At 40.8% G+C, this 27,366-nt stretch overlaps 2 protein-coding genes across 11 annotated transcripts in view; one reads left to right on the top strand and one right to left on the bottom strand.

Moving 5' to 3' along the window:
- Nucleotides 1-696: 696 nt before the first annotated feature.
- On the bottom strand, nucleotides 697-24,956 carry arl8 (ADP-ribosylation factor-like 8). Of its 6 annotated transcripts, none has more exons than XM_041184511.1 (7): nucleotides 24,874-24,956; nucleotides 20,742-20,802; nucleotides 15,711-15,858; nucleotides 13,354-13,437; nucleotides 12,830-12,981; nucleotides 9,631-9,670; nucleotides 1,473-2,991 (listed from the first exon to the last, which is right to left on the bottom strand). In XM_041184511.1, the coding sequence occupies exons 1-7, from the start codon at nucleotides 24,890-24,892 to the stop codon at nucleotides 2,917-2,919; spliced, it is 579 nt and encodes a 192-aa protein (XP_041040445.1). In that variant the 5' UTR covers nucleotides 24,893-24,956; the 3' UTR covers nucleotides 1,473-2,916. The 6 variants fall into 6 exon arrangements, with proteins under 6 accessions (XP_041040446.1, XP_041040445.1, XP_041040444.1 ...); XM_041184510.1 differs by having other exon boundaries at nucleotides 24,487-24,920; XM_041184515.1 differs by lacking the exon at nucleotides 24,874-24,956 and adding an exon at nucleotides 23,072-23,109.
- Nucleotides 24,957-25,003: 47 nt separating this feature from the next.
- The window catches only part of nsun6 (NOP2/Sun RNA methyltransferase 6), a 40,725-nt gene continuing 38,362 nt past the window's right edge, over nucleotides 25,004-27,366 (top strand). For 2 of the 5 annotated variants that reach the window (XM_041183193.1, XM_041183197.1), the window contains exon 1: nucleotides 25,222-25,630. The gene's annotated coding sequence lies outside the window, so the exon portion shown is untranslated. Of the gene's footprint in view, nucleotides 25,126-25,221; nucleotides 25,631-27,366 lie in introns of those variants that run through there. The other 3 variants (XM_041183194.1, XM_041183195.1, XM_041183196.1) reach the window with 3 other exon arrangements.

Consider the following 27,366-nt stretch of genomic DNA (forward strand, 5'->3'; position numbering starts at 1 on the left):
CTCAGGGAATCAAGTGATATGGGAGTGGGTATGATGGTTGAAGCTGAAGATCAGCTATGACCATATTGAATGGCAGAGCAGGCTTGATTGGCTGTACGGTCCTCTCCTACTTCTATTATGTTCTCATCCACGAGGACCATACAATTATAGAATAGATACACCATAGAACGAGGCCAATCCACTCACTGGGTTAGGGCTGGCTACCTGTAAGACCAACTCAGCTTGTCACACTCCCTTGCTTTTTTGCTGTAGCCCTGCAAATTGTGGCTATCAATTAATCTATGCTTCTTCAGAGCCGGATGTCCCTCCAGACTGTAATCAATATAAATTGATGGGAACTTCTACTCTTATGCTGTTTGTCTTTCTTTAAGATCCCTTGAAAAAGGTACACCTCGTTGAATGACGTGTAGCTGGGTTTTTAACAGCATATTAACTTCATAATTACTGCTAAGTACCATCACTGGCCCTGAGAAGCTAATTTTATATTTTTTGAATGTCAAATGTCTCTATAACAATTCCACGTTTTAAAAATGTTTTCTAAAAATTTGCTAATCTTATTTTAGCTTCTATCTTAATACAATCATAATTCAATTAGTTTACATTCTGAAAATTTAAATTAAAATGAATATTATTAAGTGCTTTTATCTAGTGCCTAGTTTGCTGGCTGTGGATATTTTGATGCAATTGGCTACTTACCTACTTGCTGATATTACTGCTGCTGCATGCCAAGAGATCCCCTTGACTTGATGCCAGGTTTAAACTGCAGCAGGGAAAGGGGAAAAGCATGACATTATCTTTGCTGGTAACTTCTTTCAAGATCATAGCGAGCACCTTTGTCTTGTACTGACTGCAAGTACGTCAAGTTCTGCCTGACCTGAGTGTTTCCAACAGTAGGGAGGGAGCGGCGGTACTAGTAATTCCAGAGACTCAGGCTAATGCTCTGGGAACACTTCAAATCCCACCATGGCAGCTGATGGAATTGAAACTCAATTAATAAAATCTGGAATTGAAAGCTAGTTTCAAGGGTGACTACAATTGTAGTAAAAACCCATCTGGTTCATTAATGCCCTTTAGCGAAAGAAATCTGTTGTCCTCACCTGATCTGGCCTGTATGTGATTCCAGACCCATAACAATATGGTTGATTCTTAACTGCCCTCTGAAGTGGCCCAGCAAGCCATTCAGTTCAAAGGCAATCAGCAACAAATGCTGACCTTGCCAGTAATCCCCCATCTCATGAAAGAATAAAAAAAGCATTTTCTATTTTTGTTTGATTTTCCAAAATTTGCTATTTCTTGCTTTTCATCTATACATTTTTTTGAGAGCCGTCACCAGCTACAAAAAGTACATGGTAGGAGGCACCAACACAAGCATAACAAAAATCTGAAAGCAGTTTTATTAGCAAGGTGGTAGATTGATTTGAAATGCCTGCCCAGCAGATTAAAAGATAACAAAATATAGGGTTGGTGTGAATATAGACAGTTTAATAACTTATTGCATGAAGTACTCAACAAATCTTCAAGGACAGCACCAAGCTGAGCCAGTCTCCTAACAAATATCAAGGCATGACTTGAAGACTTTGTAACCGAGTAGGCTCTGTCGGACAGTAATTCTGATTTCTTTGTAAGATTGCTACATTAGCAGGATGTGCTATCAGGATTCTGCAACCTAAGTCTCCTTTCTCACTAAGACCATATGCTTTAACTGAGTCACTGCTAAACTCCAGCAAATTACTTCCAAGGTCCCTGTCCTCATCTTCAAAAGTCTCCTGGAAAATGTTGAATCATAGTATCCAGCCAGCACATCATTTTGCTTACTTCCAACTTGTCCATGCCCCTCCTGAATTCTCTCTCAAAACTATTTTGCCTTGCAATCTCTCCATCTCAAGTCTATTATTTCAATTTCGCCTTTGGTTTGCTTACACATTCCCACAAATATTTTTCAGTTCCTGATTGGCATCTACCTTTTTAGAAAGTGCTGAGAGGTTTGTATATGTGAAAAGTGCTAAGTTGCAGTATTTAATTATGGCTCAGTTATATTTAGAGTAATGCAGGTCTCCTCCATGGAACGATTCTTTCCAACTCTCCTCACAACATGACACATATGGTTTAGCAACTCTTTTACTCCCATGGCTGTTGATTAAAACAGAAGTAACCTGTACCTTGAGGTTAGTTGTAGATTGTTACAGAATCTGCTAATAATCTGACAAAGGCAGTAATGAAATGATCTGCAAATCCACGTCATTCATTATACATATAATAAAAGAAAACAATATTGTTTTGTCACCTCTTCCAAATTTCAAAAAGAAAATCTTTGAAAAATCAAATCCGATAAATTGGTTTTCAAATCACAAACTGGACATTACTTGATTACTCTTCCTCAGTCAGCCAAAGATTGAGCTGGCATTAGGGGTAATGATAAATGTGGTTGTCTTCATCGAAATGTCATTGCCATTGAAAAGTCATTGCCTTCATCGAGTGGAGGCTCCCAAGATATGGAAAATGATCCACATTGTTCAGCATCTTGCTGTTGATCTTAATCGATGTGGGGAGGTGTTGTGCTGTGGGAGCTGGTTAGAAAAGGATCTTAATTTTCTGAGTGTTTAGTGAAAGGCCCATTTTCTCAAACTTCAGAGGAGGAATCAATGACCAGGGGCTCGGTTTCTGAGTTGCAACATCTGCATACTGGAACTCAATGACAGAAGTTGGAGTGGTTTCGGTTTTGGAGTGAAAGCAGTGTAGATTGAACAGATTCCTGTGCGTTCTGTAGATTATCTCCACGCATCTAGGTAATTTGCTGGAGGTGAGTTACAGTATTGTAGTGAGCACGATGGAGAAGAGGGTTGCTGTGATCAACATAGCCTTGTTTGACCCCAGTCTTCACTTTGACGAAGTCTGTGGTGGTTCTGTTGGTGAGGATCATGGCTTGCATGTCATCATGGAGTAGGGTGACAAATTACCGACTGCTGATTCATGGGAGCTCCTGGCCTGTGACTGACAAAAATGAGAAGGCTCATTCAGGAAGGCACCAAACACATCGAGAGACTTCATTGGGAATAGGCAGAGACTAAATCGAGGCATTGGAAAGAGCACACAAATCTCCAAACTCACCTACCCAACCCTTCGAACACCACCTGTCCCACATGCAGCAGAGTCTGAAGATGATAAATGCAATGTATCAGTCATCTAAGATCCCAATGAGCCAAAGTAGAAGCAAGTCATCCTTGATCCTGAAGGACTGTCTAAGACTGATGAAGGCACCTTCACTACCGTTACCTTGAGTTTCTACCTATTCTAATACTGGTCCTTCAGCTTTATTTTGCTCAGTGTGGTTCCTGTCCATAAATTCACTCTCCTAGGCTGAAGCCTCTCTCTCTCTCCATTGCTTATGGATCTTGAGTGACCTGCAACTTTGTCACTGGTTTTCAGCTCCATAACCCATTCTGTTCACCTGGCTCTTCACTTTTCATGGAAACACCTCTGATATTCTAGAATTCAAATAGGTTCTGGACTCACTCACCCTCCACACCTGTCTCTGAAACCAGACTGTTGCTCATCGCTATTGTAAACTGACTCCGCCTGATCTACAAAACTTTAATTTTTAACTCCCTCCTAATATCTCCTCTCCAATCCCTCTTTATTGCTGGGACCTATTGTAATTTTGTTACATTCCCCATCAGGATCCATAAACCAAAATAACCAAATTTACTGAATGATTTCCAAAATAATTACTGGACAAGATTTCAATTTTTGTAATGTTTACTTTAACGAGTTAAAATCAATGCAAATAAAGACATTTCACTGTTGGTATGAACTATCAGCTGCACATAGAATAAGAGATACAACAGAGACCATCTCACTGAGTTAGTAGGCAGTCTACTGCACCTGTATGGTCCCAGTTTCGGCCATAATTCCAGTTCCTTTCCTTCAACAACTTGGCCAATTTTCTGCAGGCAGCAGCTTCTGCATAAACAGGGTTCCATCTGTGCAATCTTTCCTATATGGTGTTCTTGCTTCCAGAATCCTCAATTCTCAGATCCATGTTACTAAAGTCAAGGAGAACTATCATAACCACCTTCTTTCTCCAGCTCTCCCAATTCCACTCTGTCTCTGTGCCACATGCTCTGAGTTTTTATTAACTTCCTTCCTGTTGGTACTGCTTCCAGGTTAAGTAAATTGGACCAGTATTTGTTAGCCAAAAATTTTAATAGGTCCTTTTATAATTGAAATGATCTCTTAAAAAGTCTTTTTCAAACTTTAAAAAAAACAATTAGGTACACCAGATATTTCAAAGGAATTACAGATTTTCCTTAATGTTACTGCTTTCAGGTCAAAGACCATCACACGATCTATCCTAATCATGATTTATGTCCACAATTCAGCTGTCACTTCAAATCAGAGCCAATCACGTTGTTCTTTGCTACATTTTCCCACTTCACCCTCTGAGCTCTTCTCTCCTGTCATGATGCCTCCTTTTTACTTCACCCCAGTGGGTATTCTGCCCCCAAATCTTTACACAAATCCTTCAGCACACCTTGATCTGCCTAACTGCTGCAGTCCCAGACTGGATTCTCTCGTAAGCCTGCATTTTCTTTCTGACTCTGATGTCATCCTCTAAATTGCTCATCAAGATGCTCATCACAGCATTCTTGTGAGCAGCAAGCCCAACTGGCCCAAACTACTCCCCAACAGTCCATCCTACCCAGCATGCTCACTGGAGCTAATCATCCCTATCTCCTTTTAACCCCAATCATCTCTTCCAGGGATCCTGTTGATTCTGCCATCACCAGCTCTGTCCACATCTCTCCAGTATATACATTTATTTGTAAACAAGGTCCTTGCCATCCATGAGTTTATTGCATATGATTGCATCAATGTTATGGCCTTGGTGGAAACTTGGCTAATAGTAAGTGTTACAACCTTCCTTAACGAAACATCCCTGCCTGGCTATGCTTTCCACTACTTGTCCTGTGGAGACATGGCCTTTATCACCAAATCACACCTTGGTCTGACTCACTCCTCTTCTGACACCTTTTTTCACTTTTGAACATCTCACCTTGTTTCATCCCTTTCGCCTCTCCCTTAAAATCTTCATTCTCTATTGTCCATCCAAGTACCAAGTCATTGAGATATCTTCATTATTTGCTTTTTCAGCCCCCACAGGGAGTCACTTTTCATTTCCTTTATTTGTTCCAGGGGTGTGAAGGGTAGTCAGTTGGCTAGAACGTAGTGCAGAATGACACGTATAGCACTGGTTCAAGTGCCGTACCGGCTGTGGTAGCTCATGGAAGCCTGTCTTCTAGACTTGCCCCATGCTTGGTGTGGAGCGGTACCCCTCAAGCTATATAATTACTTGCCTTTCTCTGATAGAGAAAAATGCCGGCGGTCCTATGGACTATAGCTGATTATCTACCTACCTGATGTGTACATCGCTGGCAAGATTAACATTTGCTTTCCATCCCTAATTACCCTCGGGAAGATGCTGTGAGCCATCTTCTTGAACCCTGTAGCAATCCATGTGGTATAAATGCACCCAAGCATGCTAACTATTCAAAAGCAGTTTTGATAGCAGTGTGATTTGCTGGGCCATTTCAGAAGGCAGTTAAGCAGGCATATTACTGGAGACCTCAGGTAAGGACCGCAGATTTCCTTCCCTAAAAGGCATTTCTGAACCAGGTGTGTTTGTATGACAATCTGGTAGTTTCATAGTCACCATTATTAGTACAATCATTTTATTCCAGATTAATTAACCTAATTTAAATTTCACCATCTTCCATGGTGGGATTTGAATTTGTGTCTCTGAAGCATTAGTCCAGGCCTCAAGCTTACCGGTCCAGTAACATTACTGCTATGCAACAGTCTCTTGTGATTTCAAACTCCATCGCAACACATCATTCCCTCTCTGTTCTGAGTTCATCACCCTCCTATCCTCTCGATCTCTCCCTCCATAAAAGCTCCCTAAACCATTTTCACACCACATTCATCATCTTGCCATCTTTCATGGCCTCTCTACCCCTAACACGTCAATTCTCGATATGGCCATCTCTGATCACTTCCTTGTGTGCCCTCCACCTACTTCTTTGCAACAAAGATTGACACCATTCATCCAACTTCTTTTGCTTCTCTCCCTTCCTCTAGTCTACCAAGCCGAGCTTCCCCCAAGGCTGCATCTTTCTCTACTCTCTATGTCATTTCTTGCTTGCTCCAGGGCTCCACAAAATCAACTTCCTGCTCCCTTGACACTATTCCCACCAAATTGCAGGCCATCTAATTTAAATTTCCTGCCCTCCAGAGTAGTTGATAGTTATTATTTCCCTCGCCTCAGCAGTTTCTTCCTCCCCATCAAATCTGGTACCACCACATTCCTCAAAAAAGCCCATTTTAGGTTCCATATGCACACACGACAATCCTTAGCTCTATCTCACCACCATCTTTATTAACATCCTGCAGGGGTTACCATTGACCAGAAACATAACTGAACCAGCCATATTCCATGTCTACAAGAGGAGTTCAGAAGCTTGGAATTCTGGAGGCAAGTTGCTCATCTCCTGACTCCCTAAAGCCCGTCCACCATCTACGATGTCCAAGTCAGGACTGTGATGATATACCATCAACTTGCCTGGATGAGTGCAGCTCCAGCAACACTCAAGAAGCTCACCATCATTCTGGACAAAGCAGCCCACTTGATTGGCACCCCTTCCACCACTTTAAATATCCCGTCACAATAGAGACAGTAGCAGCAGTGTGTACCATAAACAAGATGCACTGAAGCAACTCATCAAGCCTCCTTCAACAGCACCTTCCAAACCTACCTACATTTCTATCACCTAGAAGGACAATGGCAGCAGATGCATGGGAACACCATCACCTGTAAATTCCCCTCCAAGTCACACTTCTTGACTTCGAACTATATCGCCATTCCTACACTGCCACTGGGCTAAAATCCTGGAAGTCCCTTCCTAACAGTGCTGTGGGTATACTTACACCATGTGGCCTTCAGTGGTTCAAGGAGGCGGCTCGCCACCATCTTTTTAAGAGTGATTAGGGATGGGCAACAAATGCTGATACCTAGCCAGTGGCACCCACATCCCATGAAAAAATTAAGAAATGCCTCCACTTTCTGATATGCCATGCTCCTTGCCCAACATCCAGTCTTGAATGAGCATATTATTTCCTCTAATTAAATAAATAAGTAATGGGAAGACTGAAGTAATTGCCCTCGGTCCAGGCCACAAATACCATTCCCTAGCCACTGTCTCCATCTCTCCCCCTGGTTACTGTTTGAGGTCAATCGAGACCAATGGCAATGTGGTGTCCTTTTTGACTGAGATGAGCTACCCTCCTTTTTCTTTTGCAAATTCTTCCCTCTCATTTTTACAAATTGCTTTAATCACCTTTAAAGTGTGTATCTTTGGGCCAATCGGCCCAAACAGTCCATGCCAGCATTTTTGCTCCACTTCAGCCTCCTCAAACATTTCCTCTTCTAAATCTATCATCATAACCCTCTATTCCCCTTCTCCCTCATATGCCTGTCTAGCTTCCCCTAAAATATTCACTTAAATCACTCTGTGGTTGTTAGTTCCACATTCTCACCAATCTTCAGGTAAAGAAATTTCTTGTTGCATTGTATCTGCTTATGCGGTGCAAACCTTATAAAAGCCATGTACTCAAGTACATCAGTAAATAAACAATGGTGACTAACACGCACATATTGGAGAGGGGGTGGGGAATAAAGGATTACAGAAAAAGAGCTAAGCAAACTATCCTTCAAAAATGAGACAGTCAAACACCAATGAAAATGCAGAAAGAGGAAAGAATGAAGACAAAGCCAACAGACGAACATCATGGGAGATCAACTATATTAGAGTGCAGTGTGTTGTGGTCAACGCCATGGCAGAACCTCTTGCTATGAATTTTAAATAACATTTTAACACAAGTCATACTTTAGAATGAAGAGTGCTTCAGAATTAGTTTTTTGTTGGACCAAGTATTGCGCAGCCAATGCCTCACAAAAGTTTAAAAAAAAAACAACAATCAAGACGTTATTATGCCATAATTGAATAGAATATAGATAAGACACATTCAAGCAGAGAAACATCCAAAGTTTCCTTCAGGAATATGTTTTAATAAGGCAAAAAAACGCCCCCAAAGTTATAAACATACATGGTTTAAAAATAACTGAACAGAGCTATTGGCCAAAAATATACAAAAGTTTAAGCTTTCATCCTAAATTCTGAGGTGTCTGTCAAAGACTTCACAAGTGTACATTACTAACACTGCATCACCCTTGCACATGATAAATTTTGAAAAATTTTGATCAAGAAATAATTTAAGTGCTTAGGACATAATTCCAGGTGTATAAGATCTAAATGAAATGCCTTGAAGACAAAGCAATCCAATGCCACAGGTAAATGCAGACTCAGCTGCATAGTGAATTAATCAGGAGCCAAACTCACATTTTGTAGCAAAAAAGTCCCTTTAATATTCTTCAAATAAAAATAATATCAGATGAGTCCGACTTCCCAGGCATCATAAACTTGTGTTAATGTTGCAGGGTTTGCCCAATGAGCCACACTAGAACCTTTATAACAGGAACAAGAAACAGTCAGCCAATATTCAGGAATTCTGGCAACTGGGTAATGGACTAAAAGGTGGCATTGCTATTATTTCTGGTTAAGATTCAACTATGATGGCTTAATAGTATATAATTTGTTTAAGAGCTTATTAGATGCAGATATCATTGCTCCTTTTTACAGGAGAATTGGACCCATTATATTTTTTTCCCTGTAGCAGCGTTTACTTACTTATATTGGATAGCGTTAGTTCTCAAGTACATTCCAGATTTATCAACATAGTTATCAATACTGTTAGCTTAGTAATTGATGCGCTCAGTTAAAGGTATTGTATCAGTGATTAGTTCACCAGGAATCCAGATTTTGTGTTAGTCAATTCAATCCTAAAGTAATTCCTATAAAATTCTAGTCAATTCATCACACTGGCAATGTTGTAATGTTTTAATTAATTCAACAGAAAAAAATTTAAGACTTCCCTAAGAGAAATATTAAATCATTCCAAATGTGGCAGCCAGTAGCAAAAACAAACACACTGTACCCTCGCATATGTTGTAATTATTCAGTGATAGTAATATTAAGTTACAGCTGTTAAAAAGTATGCAGTTTAGTCTGTAATTTGCCAGTTTGTCTTAGTTGCAGAGATACTTTAGTTTCATGATTTTGTGGTACAAAGTCAGTCCAATACCAAAACAGTGCATAAGATATCAGTGACCTAAAAAAAATGCAGATGAAAAGAACTGTGACCTAAAAGCACATTATCCATTTAATCCACTATCTATAGTTTTCATAAATACAATAAAAGAAAATAGGCGTTTTTTTTTTAAAAAGTTACCACCACTGTACTGTAAAGATAGGAACATGAAAAGTCTGTGCAATGCTACCAAACACTGCATCTTTGCTGCACAGAATTTGACAGTGCACAGTATTGAGCTGACTGATGTTATAGAAAACACAAGTGGAGCATTTAATTCACTTCATTAAATTGCAGCTGGTAGTTTGCAGCTTCATAAGTGCCACAGGTACAAGGTAACTTATTTATGGAGTGATATCTTTATCTTACTCCAACTTTAGTTGTCATCCATTCAAGACCTTGACACAACCTAGAGGAGGAAAAAGATATTTTAAGCAATAATCTCGGCCCTATGCATTAAAAGAAAAGCTAAAATAATAAAACCAAAATTTTGGAAAATGCAGATGGGACTATACATGTGTGCAACTTCTACAAAGCATGTTTTCCCCAATTAGCAAAAGAGAAATTAATAAGTTTTAAAAAATATAGATAGATCGTACATCAAAGTACTCTGCCACTTTTTGGAAGAAAAGGGAAAAAGAGTCAACTGTTACAAAGTGCTTCAAATTAGCCTCGACTGCATTTACTAGAAAAAGACTAATCAAAGGGGATCTGTACAGGCAGCATTTTTGCAATTTAGGCATCCAGAACCAAGCACTTGCTATTGGAAGGTTAAACTCCTTAGTGTTCCAGGAACTTTTCTGACCTCTGGTCTCACAACATAAGCATTGCCATTTCAGTTTCTAACACCAGGCATCCTTACAAGTGAAGCTACTAATGCAATGCTAATTTCTGCCAAAGCTCTAAATCCAATAAGATGTGCCCATTCAATTTACTTTGGAACCTTAACATTGAGAGCGCAGATTTGCATCCTATTCTTTATAGTGGCATTAAAATTGCAGTCAAAACTTGCACATTGCAAGCATGAAGAGCAGCTGGTCACAGAGGCAGCTAGACAGGGAGTGTGAGCTAGGCAATTTAGTGACTGAGGCAATTTGGTGCAGTGACTGAGGAGGTACTGTTTTACGTAAAAGGAATGAGCCAAGAAAGGGAACTAGAGACCAGCAGGACATGAGAGCTGAAGCCCAGAAGCATTAATTAGGTAAGCAGATAGGTAAGTAGTTGGTGGGTTTTAAGCTTCTTTTTCCTTTCTAAACTTGAGGGTTAGGCGGGGGGCGGGGGGCGGGGGGGGGGGGGGGGGGGGGGGGGGGGGGGGGGGGGGGCAGTAGTTTAAACGGATAAAGGGGAGATACAAGTATTGTATTAAATTTGCAGACTAACTAGTTAAACCATTTGATATAACTAAGATGATCATTGAGTGTTATTTCTAAACTTCATTAGTTGAATTAAACACAATAAAGATGGTGGGGCAGGTGATGTGTTGCAGCTGTAGCATGTGGGATGGTGAACACAAGTGTGATCCACAGCATCCACATCTGCAGTAAGTGTCTGCGGCCTGAGTAACTTCAGCTCAGAATTGATGAGCTGGATACCAAGCTTCAAACACTGATGCATCAGGAAGGGGGAAAGTTACCTATGCATTTTGTTCCAGAAGGCAGTCACAACTCTTAGGCTAGGATCTTCTGATTTGGTCTGTAGTAGGGGCAGGAGGATGTGACCGTGAGTGAGGCAGGTATGGCACACAAAAGGCAGAAATAGTGGAGTATCAACCCTTCCAATTGTACATCAGGTTCGAGGTTCTTTCAGCTTGTATGGACAAAAAAGGGGGCTGCATGATATTTGAGCAAACTGACCATGGCAACATGGTGCAGGGAGTCACTCAAGTTGGGGGAGTAAATAGGAATGTAGTGGTAGTACGGGACAGAATAGTCAGGAGGATAGACACAGCTATCTGCAGCCAAGAACACGAGTCCAGAAGGCGATGTTGCCAAAATATTCAAGGGTATTTGACAATTTAGAAGGGCAGGAAGCTAGGAAAAGGTGGTGGGGTGGTTATTGCAAGAGGACTGGAGTATAAAGTAGAGATGTTGCAGCAGCTGTACAGGGCCTTAGTGAGACCGCATTTGGAATACTGTATACAGCTTTGGTCTCCTTACTTAAGGGGGGGATATACTTGCGTTAGGAGTTCAGAGAAGGTTCATTTGGCTAATTCCTGGGGTTAGCTTATGAGGAAAGATTGAACAGGTTGTGCTTATACTCATCAGCATTTAGAAGTTAGAAGAATGAGAGGTGATCTTATTGAAACATAGAAGATTCTGAGGGCACTTGACAAGGCAGATGCTGAAAAGAGTTTCCCCCTGTGGGGGTGTCTAGAATAAGATGACAGAGTTTAGGGGCCTCCCTTTTAAGACAGAGGCGAGGAGAAATTTCTCCTCTCAGAGGGTTGTTGGTTTGTAGAATTCTCTTCCCCAGAGAGCAGTGGAGGCTAGGTCTTTCAATATAATCAAGGCTGAATTAAATAGATTTTTCATCAACGAGGAAATCAAGGGACATGGGAGCGGACAGCAAAGTGGAGTTCAGGCCACAATCAGGTCAGATGGATCAAATGGAACAAACTCAAAAGGGCTGAATGGCCTACTCCTGCTCCTAATTATTATATGCTTATTGCTTTTCCTCATCTTCCACATCTCTCTACTTTCTTTACTATTCCTCTCTCTACTTCATTTTCCTTTCCTTCTCTACTTCTTACCCTTGTTTTTTAAAATTTCATTTGCACCCATTCTGTGACGACTTCTTTTCCTTTGCCATTCATATTACTGCATGGGTAAACTACATATGGGATCTAAGGGAATGCAGAGAGAGAAATGTGTGGGTTACAGAAAAAGCACAGATTAGAAAGGAATGCACTATAAAAAGGACATTCTATTTGCATAAGCACTTATGAATTTTAGATACCTTGAGACATGACCAGCATTCTAAAATCTTTATATTCTAGGTTAACTTGACTTTATGTGGACTACTAGGATTAATTTCTGTGCAATACCAGCAGGAACTGTGGTCCAGATACTGGGATGCAGATGAACAGACACCTGCACATAAGAAAGAGGACGAGGAGGCCTGGCTATGTGCTGGTTCCCATGGAGTTGTTCTGCTAAACAAATAGCTAGATGGGCAATAGCCAGAATAATCTGTGCATTTGTTTGATGGAACGATAGAATGGTGATGGCCACACAATGACCCCCGAGAGTTCCTTTATTAAAGACAGCCACAGTGACTTCCAGGGATTACAGACAAACTTGATACAAATTTTGCCTTTTGGGGAGTGAGCATGGAGATTCTGCAGGTTGCTTCATGCTACTTGTGAAGAATGGGCAAGGGGAGAACTGTTTTAGGAGCTGTAAAAGGGGTAAATCTATTTTAGTTGAAAATGATTTTTTTTTGGTGGAATGAATTGGGAACTAAGGAGTGAAGGATTTCATATATGAATGGTGAACAACAAAATCTAGTATTTTACATTAGCTATAGCATTTTATAAGAAATTGATTGTAAAACTGAACAGTACACTCACCCCTCTCCTGTAAGGGCGCAGCAGGCTTGAATATGCCATGGATGGTCCTTGATAGCACTTAGTGTAAGAAATTTTGAAATTTCGACTGCAGACATGCAACACTTCTTATCCTGCTTGTTAGCAAATATAAGTACAGCAGCATTCCTTAGATCCTGAAAAAAAGAACATTGATAGCTTCCAATTAGAAAGCCTGGTAGCTTCTTTGTGCTCTTCAATTCTTCCCAAGGTTGACAAGATGAACACCATTTGTTTTAGTATAAACTAAAGGTTCAGACATCATTAGAACATGCATAGGCCTCTGAAGATTGCTCTGCCATTCAATTAGGTCATGGCTGATCTGCATCCCAACTCCATTGAAAAAGCTTCATTGATCTTCAAACATAATCCTTTACTCAGACAGAGTTCATATTTCACAATCTTCAATAAAGCCTCTGCCAACCTCTACAAATTAATAGGTATGATTTTTTAAAAGTCATGGAGCCTTTGTAAAAATATTTTAATCATTAATCTATTAATAGGCTTACCTCATGAGCCAGCATCCTATACAGTTCCTCCTTGGTGATTGACAATCTCTCTCTGTCAGTGCTATCCACAACCAGAATTATAAACTGAAAATAGTAGAAGGAAACTTAAGAACATTTTCTTTTTAAAAATAGTACATTCAATTTGAGTTTGTGTGTGAAACAAATCATTCTCAGTACGATGAATAAACTCCAAAATACACCATTAAGCAGAAGCATGGTGATGCAATGGTTAGACAAGTCAGTACTGAGCCTTAGTAATGACACAAAGGTATCTCCGTTAGGAAGCCAGGCATCACAAAGTGAAAAGTGTTAATTTCTAAAAGAGAGAAATCCACTGAAGGCTTAAAATCTTGAAGAATTACTTCAAGAATTTACCTTGCATCTTGGGCACAAGTAGTCCATGTCCAAATACAGCTAGGAAAATATCCAGGCTTGGGCTGGTAAGTGGCAAATAACACTCGCACCACACAAGGGCTGGGCAATGACCATCTCCAACAAGGGAGAATCTAACCATCGCTCCTTGACATTCAGTGGCATTACCATTGCTGAATCCCCCACTATCAACATCCTCGGGGTTACCATTGGCCAGAAACTGAATTGGGCTAGCCATCTCAGTATTGTGGCTACAAGAGCAGGTCAGAGGCCAAGAATACTGCAACGAGTAACTCACCTCCCGACTTCCCAAAGCCTGTCCATCATCTAAAAGGCACAAGTCAGGAGCGTGATGGAATACTCCCGACTTGCCTGGATGGGTATAACTCTAGAAGCTTAACACCATCCAGGACAAAGCAGCCACTTGATTAGCACCCCATCTTCAAACATTCGCTCCCTCCACCACAGATACATGGTGGCAGCAGTGTGTACCATCTACAAAATGCACTGAAGGAACTCATCAAGCCTCTTAAGACATCATCTTCCAAACCCACAACCACTACCATCCAGCAGGACAAGGACAGCAGACAGATGGAAACACCGCCACCTGGAAGTTCCCTTCCAAGTTGTCGTTCCTTAACTGTCACTGGGTCAAAATCCTGGAATCCCCTAACAGCACTGAGTGTACCTACACCATTTGGACTGCAGCAGTTCAAGAAGGCAGCTCACTGCCACCTTCTCAAGGGCAATTAGGGATGGGCAATAAATGCTGTCCCAGCCAGCAACGCCCACATCCAATAAATGATTTTTTTTTAAAAACTTGGACAAGGATTCAAAGAAAAATTTTCAATTATCTCAGAACTAACAACTTTCAAGTTTATATTTATATTTAATAAAATCCATTAATTACAGTTGTTTTTAAATGCAACACATTCACAATCCTATCAGAAATCAGACCAGCATCAAGTACAATAATTAATTTATTCAAGAAAAATACTATGAAATAATCAAAATTCGTGCAGTATACATTATCTATACAATGGTGGATACAAATACTAGCAAAAAACATTTGATATGTCCATAAAATGTGTTTCAGCTATTGTACTGACAATTTAGATTGGTAGCCAAAAAGACATTCTACCTACCACACAAATGTGTAAAGTGGTATGTGAATTTCAGTGCCAGTGTGATGGCAGGTATATAGGCTGTATGTCCCAATGACTGGCAGATGTTATCAAACAGCATGTCCCTTTGGCTGTTTGCAATAGACAGAGTATTGATGGTATTCAAGCACCTGTGCTTGCAAAGCTCAGAATACGAGTGTCCAAAGTTAGATGTGATTCCAGGATTGGACAGCACTTGCTGAAAAATCCTGAGTGTGCTAAGAATTATGCTAACGACTAATTTATCAGGCGGACTTGCAATGTAACTCACTTGCAGCAACCTGGTCTTTTTGCCTGCAGAAGACATGTCTAGCCATTGCATCTTTTTTGAATTAAATAAAAGCATGGGGGAACAATAGTTCCCTGGGGCATTATCCATTGCAATGCCTCCTCCACTCAGTTGATTTGCCAACCAATCAGCACCCTTTTCTCATACAGTATAATTTGTTCCTTCCTTTGAAATATGGCACTTTTTGCATCTTTTTTGATGAGTGCAAGATGAAAAGCTTTGACAGCATGCCTCTTTTTACAAGAAAATTTAAGCTCTGTACTATCAAATGATAGTCTAATATATTTTTGGTTTCCATTGCAAAGGCAGATGCCGGATGGATGCAACCAAAAACCTATCAATAGAGCAGCTAGAACCACAATGCAGAAGATGGCACAGTTAGTGACTGGCAACTTCCTAACCCTGGGATCCCTTTGCAATATAGCACAAAGTTTAATTAAGATTAATAAAATCTGACAAAGCCTAGCAATGTCTAAAATCAATCACAGTCATTTTGTACAAATCAATACCTCTACCAAGACAGTTACACATACCTCAGTGTTGGTGTAATAAGTATTCCACGATGAACGCAGCGAATCCTGCCCACCAATATCCCACATTAAGAAATGTGTACTTTTGACCACTATCTCCTCTACATTGCTTCCAATTGTAGGTGATGTGTGAACAACTTCATTCATCAAGCTGAAAAATGGTAGTATTTATAATATACTCAGTGTCATGTGAAGATAATTTAATCACTGTTACGCTGAGTATTTTAATAACTGCATAATCGCAAACAACTTAAGAATTGAACAAAAGCTAACTACACAACAGCACAGAAACAACCCCTGCATTTTTCCCCTGGGAAATTCTCAGGCTTTGCCGAGTTTAAGAGAAGGTGCAAAACAGAAGCTAGGACCCTTCCTAAATGAAATGAGGCTCGTCAACTCATGCCAATTAAATAGCAACATCAGCAGAATATCCAGCATTAAAGCAAAAGCCACAAAATTTCTTGGGTGGGTCCCTGAAATTTTGGTCTGAGACAATAGGCATTTTTTCCTGTGGACAACACCGATATAGTAATATAATCATAGCAACAGACAGAATAATCATTACAAGTCTGCTCTTCCCAATTAATCACATGACCAAACCAGATCTGCAAATAAACACCAAGTGCAGCATCAAAGACTGAAAATCTAAGTCTAAATAATTTTACCTATTTAAAGTTGCAATTAAAAAATGAAATAAGTTTCAGCAACATTTAAAAGCCTGGTCCCATGAACAAGCTTGACTTTGAACTCATGAACATTTGTGCCAGAAGTGGAAGAGTTTTCCCCCAAATGTTTGTGAGCATCATCATGGGATATCAACTAATACATGATGCCATTGCCAGTTGACAAGCACGTGCATGTTAGGAAAATTATGCCTACCCCTTAACTAAAGGAGTTGAGATTTCAGGTCTAAAGCTGGGCTTCATTAGGTAACACCTGATGGTTACAAGTCAAGTTGTTAGCTCTCAGTCAGACTGAGAAGATTAAATGCCATGCAGCAACAGCACACTCCATCTCTGGCAGGGATATAAATCACCGTGGTTACAAGCTGAACTGAAAAGGAATACATTTGATTCCTTGCCATGACTACAGTTAAAGCAGAAACAAGCATTCTTCATGTTTGGAAACACAAGCATAATATCAATATTTTCAAGGTACATCCCACTTTATTTTGAGAGAGAATCAAATAAAAATTTCAATATTTTATTAATTAATTTATAATGAAATATCACAAAAAAATGCCCTAATTAATAAAGTTTGATTAGTTTATTGAAACGTGTAGTCATAAATTAGTATCCTAAAGATGGAATACAGTTAAAAACTTCCAAAAGTTTGGAAGTTACTTAGATTCTACTTTAATAAGCTTTCTTTCAAATATCAAATAAAAATCTTCCCTTGAAAGTGCATAAATAATAAATTCAACTCAAATTTTGATGGACTTGTGAAGAAATTGACTTCAGAATACAAGAACTAGAAATAGGATTTTATAAATTTTTCAGGTCGTATTCAGTATTGAAAATAAACTTTTCTATTTGTAATATTTAAAATCTTACTTCTGGTAGAGCCTTCAAAGCAAATTAATATTTTCTGTCACACTTTTGATTTACAAAGTACATGCATGTTTGCATCAACAATGTTGCCCATAGAATCCATTATCCCAGATATATTATCAAATGAAGATTGAATGAAGGGGAGGTATTTACCACAGTCTGATCTGGATTGGTAATCACCCTAACCTGCCTTCCTTACGATGATGGATATCACAATGGCATTACACAGGGATGGGCAAACTACGGCCCACGGACCGCACCTGGCTGATGAGAGCTTCGGATCCAGCCTGCAGCCACACTAGTGGTTCCAACAGAAGTAATTCAAGGCAAGCTGGCCTACGATCAGTGGCCAGAGGAATGCAGCTGTCATGTCAGAGGAGGCAAATGCACATGGAGAAGGACTGAGCATAGCACAAACTAAGTGTGCATTCAAGCTTACTGGAAATTTGCATTTTTGATCTGCATTGTCGTTTTCCAAATTGATAAAAAAGGAAAAAAATAGAATGAGAGTAAACTAGCCAGAGATATAAAAGCAGATTGTAATAGTCTTTACAAGTATATAAAGTGTAGTTAAAGTGAATGTTGGCCCCTTAGAAGCAGAGGCAGGAGACAGTATCATAGGGAATGAGGAAACGAACAGGCATTGAACAAATACTTTGTGTCTGCCTTCACAAAAGACCCAAGTTTCATGCTAGAAATAGAGGGCAACCAAGGAGCTAAAAAGAGTGAGGTAATTGATATCAGCAGAGAAAAAGTATTGGAGAAACTTAAGGGACTAAAATCCAACAAATCCCCGGGACTGCTGGCCTACACCCTTTGCTTGTAAAAGAGATAGTGGGTGCGCTGGCTATGAATTTCGAAAATTCCCTAGATTCTAGAATGCTCTCAGTGGATTGGAAGTGAACAAATGTAACTCCACTGTTCAAGAAAGGAGGGAGAGGGAAAACAGGTAACTACAGACTGGCTAGCCTTACATCAGTTGTCACGAAAATGCTAGAATCACTTAAAGTTTTAACAATGTAAGGCATACCCGGATTTCCAAAAAGCATTCAACAAGGTGTCACACAAACAGTTAATAGGCAAGATAAGAGCTCATGGAGTTGGGGTAAGTAGAGAGTTGGCATAAACAGAGCATTTTCAAGTTGGCTGTAACTAGCAAAGTGCTGCAAGGATCAGTGCTATGGCCACAACTATTTACGGTCTATATTAATGACTTAGATAAAGAGACAGCAATGAATCGAATTTTGTTGATACAATGTTAATTAGAAATGTAATTTCTGAGGAGGGCACAGATAGGTTGCAATGAGATATAGACAGGTTAAGCAAATAGGTAAGAACCTGGCAGATGGAGTATGACGTGGGGAAGCGCGAGGTTATCCACTTTGGTCATAAGAATAGAAAAGCAGAATTTTTTTTGAAAGGTATGAACCTTGTAAATATTGATGTTCAGGGAGCCCTGGGTATGCTCATACAAGGAAAGCAAAACGTTGCATGCATGTATAGCAAACAATTAGGAAGGCAAATGGCATGTTGGCCTTCATTGCAAAGGGTTTGGAGTATTGGAATAAAGAAGTCTTGCTACAATTTTATAGGGCTTTGGTGAGAACACACCTGGAACAGTGTGCACAGTTTTGGTCTCCATATTTAAGGATATGCTTGCATTGGAGACAGCACAGCAAAGGTTCACCAGAACGGTCCCTGGGATGAGAGGTTGTCCTAAGATGAGGGGCTAATTGGGCCTCTATTCTCTGGAGTTTATAAGAATGAGGTGATCTCATTGAAACATACAAGATTCTGAAGGGGCTTAAGAGATTGTTTCTGATGGTAAGGGAATATAAACACAGGGGCACAGTCTCAGGATGGGGGGGCAGGTCATTTAGGATTGAGATGAGGCTAAATTATTTCAAAATGTTGTGAATCTTTGGAATTCTCCACCCTAGAGGGTTATGGATGCTCCATCACTGAATACATTTAATGCTTGAACAGACAGATTTTTGGTGTCTCAGGGAATCAAAGGATGTGGAGAGCGAGCACGAGTGGACTTGAAACCCATGATTGTATTGAATGACGGAGCAGGCTTGATGGGCCGTACTATATCTTATGCTCTTATATGGAATTTCAAAACTTCAACTTATTTTTCACTTAAGTCTTAAAACTCATTCTGAAAAGTCAACTCAACTCTTTTATAGTTTTGTTTTCCTATTTCTTGCCTGAAGGTGCTGGTTCTTAATAAGATCTGGTGCCATGGGTGCTCTGTGGTATCTTTTCCAAACATGAACTCTTCATATTTAGGCCTGCACAATGAATGTTAGCAGGCTGTTTGGCACTGTAGTTGGCTCGGCCCAAGCAGAACAATGCACCTTTTCCAGCAGGTGTAACCACCATTTCTTTCTTCCTTGTCCCTCCAATGATGCTGAGGAAAGAGGAACAGCACTAGCTCCAAACCTGATTTAGATCAGCCAATGGCACAGACCAGGAATTGAACCCGTGGCCTTCAGGTCTGCATTGCATAGTAATACACTGAAGACTGCACTTACCCACTAGAATGGTTATAAATCTATAAACTATTGAAAATCTTGCATGTGTACACATACCTGGTCAACTTTTTACACTATAAATGTGGCTATTGAAATTTATATTGTTACCAGGCATGGGGAACTTCATTTTAAGTGGGGTGATGAGAGAAGTTGGGTGATTCTTCTTGGTGAAGAGAAGGTTAAGGGTCAATTTAATAAAGGTGTTCAAAATCATGAGGGTAAATAAGGAGAAACCATTTCTGGTGGCAGAAGGATCAGTAACCTATGTAGGATCCTTGTGGTTTTGATAATCAGATTTGATTAATAACTACACAAATATTGTTTATGGGTAATTATACAGTTAAAAGCTAAGCAACAAAGCATGATGGCTAAGATTGTTCACAAAATGTTAAGCTTAAAGTGTTACTCATGCTATAGCAGTTAATCAGCACAGCAGTTGTAGATAGGGAAGTGAGATTTAGATGGCTGATCTAGAGTTTTCTAACCTAGGTTGTACGTGAGACAGAGGTCGTGATATCCTTTCTGATATTTTGATTCTTTTAGATTATATATGTGAAATATGTTTATCGATGTAACTGTAAGCCAAGCTGATGAAGATTAGCTCAGTGTTAGAATATACAAACATGACAAGATTTATCCATTTGAAATGTTTGGATAGTTTCTACCCATGAGCCCAGAGCACAAAACTACTTAGTACTAAATTGATAAACCTAAGAGTTCGCAGAACCCAGGTGTGAAAAATTAGTACAGTAGGAAATTCTCTGCTATTAATTGGAACTTGAATCTGCATTTAACCATGATACTCTTGTCATGGGAAGGCTTATGCTATCACTGGGTGCCTGAAATGGAAAGTATTTCATCCAAGCACTACATCACTTGCAAAATTTGTGCAATGGATCACAACCAGACAGCTTTTGTTAATAAGTACAAAGACAACCACTACTTACAATTGATAAAGGATTGTGGTCTTTCCAGCATTGTCCAAGCCAACTACTATAACTTTATGTTCTGTAAAATACAGATTTTTGATGAGTGCAAAATGCATCAGTAAAACATTGTAATAAAAGCATACTGGTGCAAATTATGGATAAAAAGGCAATTTATAAATATAAAGCTGAGAGGATTAATTTAACCTCCAGTTTTCCACTCCCATCACTGGTGTTTCCAAATGATTCCAAGTTTTAGTTTTACCTCCACCACCCTGCCTAGGGATCCATTCCAAGGGTTACTCATTGTGTGTGAGAAAAATTTATCGGTACCATTAATCCAATAATTTTGTGATAGTCCTCTTTAAAACAAACTCATGGCTCTTTTCCACATCACCTCTAAATCCACAATGCTCCCCTTATGTATCAGTAATCAGAAATGGACAAAGCACTTAAGGTGTGGTTTGGTCAGAGCACTGTACAGTTTAAGCATCTGTTTTACTGATTTCAGCTCTACTGTTATTCAATACATTGAGAACTGTTAATATCTCAGATCTCTTCAGCTACGTATTGTTCAATAGAAGTAAACCACAAAATGGCATCAATCTTTAACACTTGCATCCATATTATAGTTCTATCTGGCACGCCATTATCCACTTACAGATAATAAACAGCGGTGTTGCCTAGCAGAGCTCCATTCAACTAGAAAATGTTTTACTCCAAGGTGCAGTAGAAATCATCAATAGAATTGATTCTCAGTATTTTCAGTTTCTTTGTCTCTTTCCAACGATGGGCAACCTAGGCTAGCGACTGAGCTGCAGGAGTGGCCCTCCATCTCAGTGGGCCGCAAGATTGAAATCGGGCATGTGCACTAACCATGACCCCATGAAGAAGAATTTGCAGGACACAACAATTGAACCATAGCAGCGCTTTTATTGGACACAGAGGGCATGGCTCTCACAGTCAACGTTGTGTGCAATCAGCACGGCACCTCACTTCACATACTCTTGCTTTGTGTGCGTATCACTTTATAGGGAGCTTTAGTTTACATCTAGTCTATGCAACATATGGTCAGGAGCTTTCGATGACAAAAAAAATCATTCCCAAAAAAACAAGCAAAAATTCACTAAAAGCAATCAGCTTGTACACAGGTATTACAATTTCTAGTCCCAAAACACATCATAGATTGATAAACTGGAAATGTTCATTGGCATTCTATGATGTATATGTGTGGCAGATATTCAGCAATGTTACAACAGTTACTATAGGGAGAAGGAAAGAGCCGCTCGCCCCAAAGACTGTGCTGCAGCTTGTAAGGCAGCACGAGAAAGATTGAGATAACCTTAAACACATTCTTAGAAGCCCTTCGCAGAGGGAATTCCAAATTAATATTAACAATGAAGGTCATCTAAAATGGGTGATGTAGTAACTCAATACAGAACAAAACATTGTCATCAAGATTAACTAGTCTTTGGACCATTCAAATTATGCATATTGCTGAAAAAGAGACATGTTGAATCTTTCAGTGACAGCCATTCGTTGACTCATTCCTCAGGGCAATGCCTTGACCAATCAGGGTCAAGCTGCCTGTTTTAAATTTCAAACAATGCTTGCCAGTTAACCGTCAGTCACCAACACTGTGCATTCTCCATGGTAACGCCTCTACCAATCAGAATCCACTTGCTAACCAATTAGCGGTCTCTTCACACACTATAAATTGTTGTTTTCCCTTTATATTGGTATTCTTGAAGTGCCCTGATGAGTGCAAGATGAAAAGCTTTGACATGTCTTTTTCAACAATACTCAAAGTTCTGTACTACCAAAAGACTATAAATTATGCATAATAATTTAAAAAAGGTATTAAAACTGACACAGAATGCAAAACACAATACCTCATTAGAATTAACATTCAATAATGCTTAATAGCAGTCAAAAAAGTCAATGAAATATCCAAATTATACAGCCAAAACCGAGAATGCAATTCCAGAAGAACTCCTGACCAAAATGCAATATTCTGACACAGATTGCGTTTTAAGTACTGTGTCAAGTTCTGGCCACTGAGAAATAAGGAAACATTCAAACAGTCAAGCCAGCATGGAGAACAGCCTTAACGCTGTTCTCTAGTTTCAGAGGTCCAAGCTATGAGGAAAATTTGTAGGAATTTGGTATTTTAATTGTGCAATGCAAGTGTTTGAGAGGTAACCACAGAGCTTTTTTTTAAGAGAATACAAAATATTAATATGAAATATTACTTTAAACTGTGGGAGCAGATCAATTTGTAAACAAGTAAAAAGTAAGTTGCATTGTCAAAGTTGTTCTTCTAGAGTGATCAAAACTGGGAATGGACTTACAGGTATAGAGAGGTGAAGCTGAAAATCTTGCAATGCCTTAAGAAATTAAAATGACAGGGCTGGGTGGTGTGGAGGAGAAAAAGAGAGCATAGGGTTAGTTTGGATGGATGAATTGTGAGCCAAATAGCTTTCCTTGATATTAGGTATCCTGTGATCTGAATTACAGTTTATGGTCCCTACTAACCTACTGGACAATTTGTTGGCCAGTTAATGGGGGCACTAGTATGCTCATCAGCTGCTGCAGTTATTCTTGTCCTGAGTCTTTTCACCTGATATTTAGCAATCTAGCCAGATGCTCGCAAATCCTCATTACCAACCTTTTATCTACAGAACCCTCAGATTTCCAGTCTCTGCTTCTTACCCACAAACATCACCCCATGCTTCATCCCTACCTCAGCCCATCAGCTACTGAACATCTCACATCACTTCCAAACTCAATTATTCCAATTACTTTCCTTGAAATGTTAAACATGATGGAGAGATTGAAATTGCACCACAAAAGGTACACATTCAAGCTGAGTCCATGTCTGTGGAACAAGGGAACATAGGAGCATCAGCAGGCCATTCAGCCCACCATGCCTGCTCTGCCATACAATACGATCACAGCTGATCATCCACTTCAATCCCTTTTACCCCACACTATCCTCATTTCCCTTTATGTCACTGGTATTTAGAAATCCGTCAATCTCTACTTTAAACATACTCAATGTATTTCCACAGCCCTCTGGGGTACAAATTCCAAAGATTCACAACCTTCTGAGTAAAAAAGAAATTCTCTTCATGAGATGATGTTGCCAAAAGGCAGCAAGTAGATGAGGATGGGAAAACATTGATAATTCATTGGCAGACAGTGTGTATATAGGTGCAAGGGTTGAAAGAGAAGCCAGATCTGGGGATCCTTTAGCTCCAATTTGTTAGGGATGAGTGAAACCAAATCAAGGCAGCCCTACAGAGCGAGACAATCAAAAAAGAAGCATGGGAGGACAACAGTGTGGTCAACCAAGGTGGCCAAACAGGGTAAAGTGATGACAGTAGCAAGAAATGTGGTGTGCAGCTTTGTTTTCAGTGTTGCAAAAGGGCTGAAAATCTAACTGGTAAGTTTGTGGGGGCATTAGGAATGGGAGAAGATATGACAGGTAGCGGGATGTTCTGGTCCTGGGTATGGGGCAGCTGAACGGATGGGAAGCGATTGATGCAGCCAAGTCACTTTAAAAGACGCAGCTCTTTAAGCTGAGCTTAAATGTGGCTGCGGTGCCAACCAGTTCTTGGCGAAAGGGAAGTGGGGAGGCTCCTCCACACAGACAAGCTTAAAAATCAGACTTCCAGCAGCGGGGTTTTTAAACTTCATAAAACAAACGGGATCTCGGAGCAACAGGAGAGGGAGAAGCGCCAGCGGGATAACGGCCCACCTTTACCTTGGTCACAAAAGAAGCTCCACAGTTTGGTGAAGAGGAGCCCCATTACCATTGGTCTGCAGTCCGACCTTTCCTTACCCTGGCGACGGGGGGGGGGGGGGGGGTGCGGAGCTCAGCCGCTGACCCGGCCCTGGCCTTTCCCCAGCTCCACCCTGCACCGCAACCGGCGGCCACTCTTTCTTTTAATTCCTCTCCGGCACCCCGGCTCTGCTGCAAGTTGCAGATGCCCAGCAAACCACACCCTGGCTTGGCTTGGCTTGGCTTGGCTTGCCGGCAGCTAGCGCGGCTCCTCCGCCTCCCGCCGCCGGTAGCGCACCACGCCCGGCATAGCAGCGGCCAACCTGGTCTCTGCAGCGCTGCCCGACCGGAAAAAAAAACCCCACCGACCGTTAACTCGGGCGCACATCCACTACGTGCACGAGCACCAACCCCAGCACCACCACGACCACGCGCAAATAAACGTCGATCGTTCATTGGTCCGTCCTGCTCCGACCTAAAGACGCAGGCCCCGCCCCTCATTGGTCTGGCACCTCGAGACGGGAATGCATGGCACACGGAACTTTCAAGGGGAATCCGCCGGTAGCGTCCATCAAAAGCTGAAGGGGGAGGGGGCGCGATGTGACTGAGTGGATTCGATGGGTAAGGGCTGGCCGTTCATCAATAGGGGAGGTGGTGGGCGGGGTTGCTGCGGGTAGTGGGATGGGTCAAATATTTACCGTCACTGTTTAGAGGGGGAGGGGTTTTGTCCCACAGGAAATATAGTGTTGACTCTTGACTTCAAGTCGTGAATCAATGAGGGGCAGAATGGCCTACTCCTGTTTCTAATTCGTATGTATGAGCATTGGAGAGAGGGTGTAGTGGTACTTCATGAGTAGTGAGGTAGCAGCTTTGCAGGTGGTGGAGGATGAACAGAAAACAGAGTGTGTATGTATCAGAGGGAACGCGCTGAGGGCGGTACTAGGAATATGTCCAGGAGTAGGGTGGGCATGTAATTTCCTGCACAAAAACAGAATTACCTGGAAAAACTCAGCAGGTCTGGCAGCATCGGCGGAGAAGAAAAGAGTTGACGTTTCGAGTCCTCATGACCCTTCGACAGAACTTGAGTTCGAGTCCAGGAAAGAGCTGAAATATAAGCTGGTTTAAGGTGTGTGTGTGGGGGGCGGAGAGATAGAGAGACAGAGAGGTGGAGGGGGTTGGTGTGGTTGTAGCGACAAACAAGCAGTGATAGAAGCAGATCATCAAAAGATGTCAACAACAATAGTACAATAGAACACATAGGTGTTAAAGTTAAAGTTGGTGATATTATCTAAACGAATGTGCTAATTAAGAATGGATGGTAGGGCACTCAAGGTATAGCTCTAGTGGGTTTTTTTTTATTTTTTATATTTTATATAATGGAAATAGGTGGGAAAAGGAAAATCTTTATAATTTATTGGGAAAAAAAAAGAAGGGGGTAACAGAAAGGGGGTGGGGATGGGGGAGGGGACTCACGACCTAAAGTTGTTGAATTCAATATTCAGTCCGGAAGGCTGTAAAGTCCCTAGTCGGAAGATGAGGTGTTGTTCCTCCAGTTTGCGTTGGAATTTCCTGCAACTGGTTTTCTGGCACCATCCTCCATGAACCGTTTTCAGGGGGGACTGGATTCGGTGTGGAACAGCTACATGCTCACAAATGGAGCGTAGCTTGTTAAGGTAAGCAAAAGGCCAATTTGCCACTGTCTCTTGGCCCCCCCCCCCATGGTGTCAGGAGTGCAGCAGCTGCCTGGAGGTGATCTCCGGATGACGGAATGAAGGTGCAGTGCTCCAGGATCATTTTGAGGGTCCTTCCTGCCCACCTTGCCGCAACTGCAGACACAGACCACCCTGTGGAAGGATTTCTTTGCCATAAGGGCTGTCTGACAGGTGGCCATTTATTTGTTTCAAAAAGTGCTGAGAGGGTGCTCTGTCACTTCTTCATCTGCAAAAGGAGGCTGCAGCTCCCTTGCACTAGAGGGTAACCAACTGGCCTTGTAGTATCTAGAGCCTGCCATCCTCAATTGGATGGCAAGTGTGGCCTCTGACTACTAATTTGCCAATCCAAGCAAAATCGATATAGGGTCACTACTCCCAACGTGGTGTGTGGCTGGGATCTTTACATTTCAACTTGGTGTCAGGGTCCTGATACAACTGAAGATCCTGCCCCAGGAGTGCATTTAGTCGGGGAGTGAGTTCTGGATAATATGGTCAGAGAGGTAGGTTTTAAGAAGGAAAGTGGAAGGAGGCCAAGGACAGGCCCTTGAGGGAAATCATTTGTGTGAGAATGGCAAGAGTCAACATTGATGGTAATTCTCCAGCTATTTTTAGATGTTCCTCGCAGTCAACTATGGAGACAGTACAGCACCATCTGGCACCTGTATGAACAAGGCAAGATGGAAGAACTGTTATAAACACTGTAGAATCTGAATCAGAAAGTGCCGGTTGGAATATTTAAGTCAATGCCAAATCAGCTTCAGCAAGTGAAATAAAGAGGGAAAGAAAGATTGAAAAGAAAATGAGACAAAAGATATTTTTAACACTCTATTTGTGCTTTACTATTGTATTTGTGTAAAACAAATGTCTATACAGAGCAGTGCAGACTTCCTCTATAATGCTTCTGGTTACATTGAAATACGTCAGTGATGAGTTGTTGTAATCTTGGTTTTTTTGCCTGTTGGTTTTTATTTTCTCCTAGCTAAACCCTTGTGCACACTTCAATTATGGACTAATACATTTTTACACTTCTGCAGACTCTGAATACTAAGTTTCTGATTATATTTTTCATTTTGTGCTCTCATCTAGTCTTCAGTTTTTAGTTTTCAATATTTTTCACCTGTGCTGTTGTTTGAACTTTCTGGAAAAAAAA

Source organism: Carcharodon carcharias, chromosome 3 (assembly GCF_017639515.1).
Source record: "Carcharodon carcharias isolate sCarCar2 chromosome 3, sCarCar2.pri, whole genome shotgun sequence".
NCBI classification, from domain to species: domain Eukaryota; kingdom Metazoa; phylum Chordata; class Chondrichthyes; order Lamniformes; family Lamnidae; genus Carcharodon; species Carcharodon carcharias.

Excerpts from the sequence above, each read along its gene's own strand:
- arl8 (XM_041184510.1), bottom strand. The coding sequence starts at position 24,538 with ATGGTAATGGGGCTCCTCTTCACCAAACTGTGGAGCTTCTTTTGTGAC. Across the intron at positions 20,803-24,486 it reads GAGCTTCTTTTGTGACCAAG|AACATAAAGTTATAGTAGTT; the intron begins GTAAAGGTGGGC and ends TGTATTTTACAG. Across the intron at positions 12,982-13,353 it reads ATAGGATGCTGGCTCATGAG|GATCTAAGGAATGCTGCTGT; the intron begins GTAAGCCTATTA and ends TCTTTTTTTCAG.